Source organism: Myxine glutinosa, chromosome 11 (genome assembly GCF_964187855.1).
Source record: "Myxine glutinosa chromosome 11, kmMyxGlut1.1, whole genome shotgun sequence".
Lineage (NCBI taxonomy): Eukaryota > Metazoa > Chordata > Myxini > Myxiniformes > Myxinidae > Myxine > Myxine glutinosa.
In genome coordinates, this window is record NC_136271.1 from 27,484,609 (window position 1) to 27,490,608 (window position 6,000).

General features: G+C 43.8%; 1 protein-coding gene across 2 annotated transcripts in view; it reads left to right on the top strand.

The window, feature by feature from the left end:
* Positions 1-6,000, top strand: part of LOC137436521 (laminin subunit beta-2-like) — a 205,141-nt gene that overhangs the window by 41,494 nt on the left and 157,647 nt on the right. For both annotated transcript variants that reach the window (XM_068130383.2, XM_068130382.2), the window contains exon 5: positions 4,377-4,450. In XM_068130383.2, coding sequence (XP_067986484.2) covers positions 4,377-4,450 — 74 coding nt within the window. The remainder of the gene's footprint in view (positions 1-4,376; positions 4,451-6,000) is intronic.

A 6,000-nucleotide genomic window follows, 5' to 3' on the forward strand; every position in this document is an offset into this window, starting at 1 on the left:
CACACAGGAAGTCAGTTCAGGAATTTGTAATTTTGTCATGCTGCCACACAGGAAGTCATGGCAGGAATTTGTAATTTTGTCATGCTGCCACACAGGAAGTCAGGGCAGGAATTTGTAATTTTGTCATGGTGCCACACAGGAAGTCAGTTCAGGAATTTGTAATTTTGTCAGGGTGCCACACAGGAAGTCAGTTCAGGAATTTGTAATTTTGTCATGCTGCCACACAGGAAGTCATGGCAGGAATTTGTAATTTTATCAGGGTGCCACACAGGAAGTCAGTTCAGGAATTTGTAATTTTGTCAGGGTGCCACACAGGAAGTCATGGCAGGAATTTGTAATTTTGTCATGCTGCCACACAGGAAGTCAGTTCAGGAATTTGTAATTTTGTCATGCTGCCACACAGGAAGTCATGGCAGGAATTTGTAATTTTGTCAGGGTGCCACACAGGAAGTCAGTTCAGGAATTTGTAATTTTGTCAGGGTGCCACACAGGAAGTCATGGCAGGAATTTGTAATTTTGTCATGCTGCCACACAGGAAGTCAGTTCAGGAATTTGTAATTTTGTCATGCTGCCACACAGGAAGTCATTGCAGGAATTTGTAATTTTGTCAGGGTGCCACACAGGAAGTCAGGGCAGGAATTTGTAATTTTGTCAGGGTGCCACACAGGAAGTCAGGGCAGGAATTTGTAATTTTGTCAGGGTGCCACACAGGAAGTCAGTTCAGGAATTTGTAATTTTGTCAGGGTGCCACACAGGAAGTCATGGCAGGAATTTGTAATTTTGTCATGCTGCCACACAGGAAGTCAGTTCAGGAATTTGTAATTTTGTCATGCTGCCACACAGGAAGTCATTGCAGGAATTTGTAATTTTGTCAGGGTGCCACACAGGAAGTCAGGGCAGGAATTTGTAATTTTGTCATGGTGCCACACAGGAAGTCAGTTCAGGAATTTGTAATTTTGTCATGCTGCCACACAGGAAGTCATGGCAGGAATTTGTAATTTTGTCAGGGTGCCACACAGGAAGTCAGGGCAGGAATTTGTAATTTTGTCATGGTGCCACACAGGAAGTCAGTTCAGGAATTTGTAATTTTGTCATGCTGCCACACAGGAAGTCAGGGCAGGAATTTGTAATTTTGTCATGGTGCCACACGGGAAGTCAGTTCAGGAATTTGTAATTTTGTCAGGGTGCCACACAGGAAGTCAGTTCAGGAATTTGTAATTTTGTCAGGGTGCCACACAGGAAGTCAGGGCAGGAATTTGTAATTTTGTCAGGGTGCCACACAGGAAGTCAGTTCAGGAATTTGTAATTTTGTCATGGTGTCACACAGGAAGTCAGTTCAGGAATTTGTAATTTTGTCAGGGTGCCACACAGGAAGTCAGTTCAGGAATTTGTAATTTTGTCATGGTGCCACACAGGAAGTCAGGGCAGGAATTTGTAATTTTGTCATGGTGCCACACAGGAAGTCATGGCAGGAATTTATAATTTTGTCAGGGTGCTACACAGGAAGTCATGGCAGGAATTTGTAATTTTGTCATGGTGCCACACAGGAAGTCATGGCAGGAATTTGTAATTTTGTCAGGGTGCCACACAGGAAGTCATGGCAGGAATTTGTAATTTTGTCAGGGTGCTACACAGGAAGTCATGGCAGGAATTTGTAATTTTGTCATGCTGCCACACAGGAAGTCAGGGCAGGAATTTGTAATTTTGTCATGGTGCCACACAGGAAGTCAGTTCAGGAATTTGTAATTTTGTCAGGGTGCCACACAGGAAGTCAGTTCAGGAATTTGTAATTTTGTCATGCTGCCACACAGGAAGTCATGGCAGGAATTTGTAATTTTATCAGGGTGCCACACAGGAAGTCAGTTCAGGAATTTGTAATTTTGTCATGCTGCCACACAGGAAGTCATGGCAGGAATTTGTAATTTTGTCAGGGTGCCACACAGGAAGTCAGTTCAGGAATTTGTAATTTTGTCAGGGTGCCACACAGGAAGTCATGGCAGGAATTTGTAATTTTGTCAGGGTGCCACACAGGAAGTCAGTTCAGGAATTTGTAATTTTGTCAGGGTGCCACACAGGAAGTCATGGCAGGAATTTGTAATTTTGTCATGCTGCCACACAGGAAGTCAGTTCAGGAATTTGTAATTTTGTCATGCTGCCACACAGGAAGTCATTGCAGGAATTTGTAATTTTGTCAGGGTGCCACACAGGAAGTCAGGGCAGGAATTTGTAATTTTGTCAGGGTGCCACACAGGAAGTCAGTTCAGGAATTTGTAATTTTGTCAGGGTGCCACACAGGAAGTCATGGCAGGAATTTGTAATTTTGTCATGGTGCCACACAGGAAGTCATGGCAGGAATTTGTAATTTTGTCATGCTGCCACACAGGAAGTCAGTTCAGGAATTTGTAATTTTGTCATGCTGCCACACAGGAAGTCATTGCAGGAATTTGTAATTTTGTCAGGGTGCCACACAGGAAGTCAGTTCAGGAATTTGTAATTTTGTCATGCTGCCACACAGGAAGTCAGTTCAGGAATTTGTAATTTTGTCATGCTGCCACACAGGAAGTCATTGCAGGAATTTGTAATTTTGTCAGGGTGCCACACAGGAAGTCAGGGCAGGAATTTGTAATTTTGTCATGGTGCCACACAGGAAGTCAGTTCAGGAATTTGTAATTTTGTCATGCTGCCACACAGGAAGTCATGGCAGGAATTTGTAATTTTGTCAGGGTGCCACACAGGAAGTCAGGGCAGGAATTTGTAATTTTGTCATGCTGCCACACAGGAAGTCAGTTCAGGAATTTGTAATTTTGTCAGGGTGCCACACAGGAAGTCAGTTCAGGAATTTGTAATTTTGTCATGCTGCCACACAGGAAGTCAGGGCAGGAATTTGTAATTTTGTCATGGTGCCACACGGGAAGTCAGTTCAGGAATTTGTAATTTTGTCAGGGTGCCACACAGGAAGTCAGTTCAGGAATTTGTAATTTTGTCAGGGTGCCACACAGGAAGTCAGGGCAGGAATTTGTAATTTTGTCAGGGTGCCACACAGGAAGTCAGGGCAGGAATTTGTAATTTTGTCATGGTGCCACACAGGAAGTCAGTTCAGGAATTTGTAATTTTGTCATGGTGTCACACAGGAAGTCAGTTCAGGAATTTGTAATTTTGTCAGGGTGCCACACAGGAAGTCAGGGCAGGAATTTGTAATTTTGTCATGGTGCCACACAGGAAGTCATGGCAGGAATTTATAATTTTGTCAGGGTGCCACACAGGAAGTCAGTTCAGGAATTTGTAATTTTGTCATGGTGTCACACAGGAAGTCAGTTCAGGAATTTGTAATTTTGTCATGGTGCCACACAGGAAGTCATGGCAGGAATTTATAATTTTGTCATGGTGCCACACAGGAAGTCAGTTCAGGAATTTGTAATTTTGTCATGGTGTCACACAGGAAGTCAGTTCAGGAATTTGTAATTTTGTCATGGTGTCACACAGGAAGTCAGTTCAGGAATTTGTAATTTTGTCATGGTGTCACACAGGAAGTCAGTTCAGGAATTTGTAATTTTGTCATGGTGCCACACAGGAAGTCAGGGCAGGAATTTGTAATTTTGTCCAGGGTGCCACACAGGAATTCAGGGCAGGAATTTGTAATTTTGTCCAAGGTGCCACACAGGAAGTCAGGGCAGGAATTTGTAATTTTGCCAGGATATAGCTCGTCTACTCTTCACGAAGTACACGATCGGGATCTTTAACGGCCACTAAGTAATACCAGCAGACAGGATAACCAAATAACATCCATCTTTAAAACACCAGGATGACAGTTTATTGCTGGCTCGACATTTGAACCCAAGGTAGACAGACAGCTCAGAGGTAATTGTGCGTACCTCTCGGGCCTAGGCCATCCTCCCAGCTCATCGAACTTGAGGCAAACTGATAATGCATTTTACTTGAATCACACCTGTTGTCATAATAGCGTCATGAAGCCGTTTTACTCTTGAGTCAATATTTCATGAATCTCTAGGTTATGATTCTATTTCATAAGCATTGAATAATAATAATAATAATAATAATAATAATAATAATAATAATAAGTGCTGTGAATGTAAGAAAGCTCGTATAATATTCTGGACAAATTATTTTAACGACCTGGGCGTAAAGGTGAACTCACCTTCAATTCAAACAAGTTGTTTCCTGGAGGGATTACAACTGTCTGTGGACTTTTACCTTGATTTTATTCCAGGAGATGAGTTTGTTGGTGGGTGTGTAAACATTGCGAAAACATGAGTTTATTTCCATTGGAATTTATGATTGCAATTTATACTTGAACTGCTGTGAACCTTTTGTGGATTTTGATTGGTAAGACTCTGTTTTTTGTTTTTTTTGAGTAGGGCTTCAAGATGTGAGCATTCGTTTGGACCTCGAAGCTGAGTTTCACATCACCCACATGATCATTACTTTCAAGGCAAGAATGGGGTCGCCATATAACATATATGGATCATCACCCACACCATCATTGATACTCACTTCATCATCATCATCATCAAAATGTAGATAGATTATCACCGTCACTCATATCCTTGATACTCATCCCACTATCGTCAACAATCATCTCGCCAGCAAAGTAATCATCTTCACAATCATGAACATTTCACCATCATTGATAAAACGCCTTCAAGGAAATCGACAATTTTCTTACAATCACGACTAATTATCAACATTCACATTATTATTATTATTATTATTATTATTATTATTATATTATTATTATACACTGCCCCTCTGACAAGGTGGGAGACAGGGACATTTATATGTTGACTAAATTATTAGTTAGACTATCGGAGATGAAGTTATTGATAGAAATGCTTTCGGGGGAATTGTGGAGCTGTGCCGTTTCGAGCCTTGTGCGAGTGATTCAAACAAAGATGGTGTTAGTGAAAATGGCAGTGTTAGTCGTGCAGATGAAATCGTCGGTCACATGTTCACTACAGATTGGTTTTGTTTTTCCTTTCATTTGACCGTTTATCAGGGATTTTGTTTGAATTTATTATATTACTTCAGAGGAAATAATTAGTTATATTACTCCAGACGAAATACGGCATGACACAGCACAGACACAACACAGCATGGAATGACACAGCACAGACATGACACAGCATGGACATGACACAGCATGGACACAACACAGCATGGAGATGACATAGCACGGATACGACCCAGCATGGACACTGCTTACCCAGCATGGACACGGCTGACCCAGCATGGACACGGCTGACCCAGCATGGACACGGCTGACCCAGCATGGACACGGCTGACCCAGCATGGACACAGCTGACCCAGCATGGACACGGCTGACCCAGCATGGACACGGCTGACCCAGCATGGACACGGCTGACCCAGCATGGACACGGCTGACCCAGCATGGACACAGAACGACCCAGCACGGACTCGGCACAGCACTGACACGGCACATCACGGACACGGCACATCACGGACACGGCACATCACGGACACGGCACATCATGGACACGACACAGCACGGACACGACACAGCACGGACATGACACGGCACGACACGGCATGGACACAACACGACACAGCATGGACACGACACAACACGACACAGCATGGACACGACACGACACAGCATGGACACGACACGACACAGCATGGACACGACACGACACAGCATGGACACGACATGACACAGCATGGACACGACATGACACAGCATGGACATGACATGACATGACACAGCATGGACACGGCACAGCATGGACATGACACAGCACTGACATGGCTGACCTAGCGTGGACACGGCACGACCCAGCACGGACACGGCACGACCCAGAATGGACAAGGCACGACGCAGCACAGACTCCACACAGGCACACTCAGACACCGCTTCTGACCTGTTGTTCTGTATGGTACAGCATCATCCCATTTCATACTTTCCTGGGACGCCATTTGTGTGTCTGATCGTGCGATGTCATGTCCATGCCATGTCCCACCATC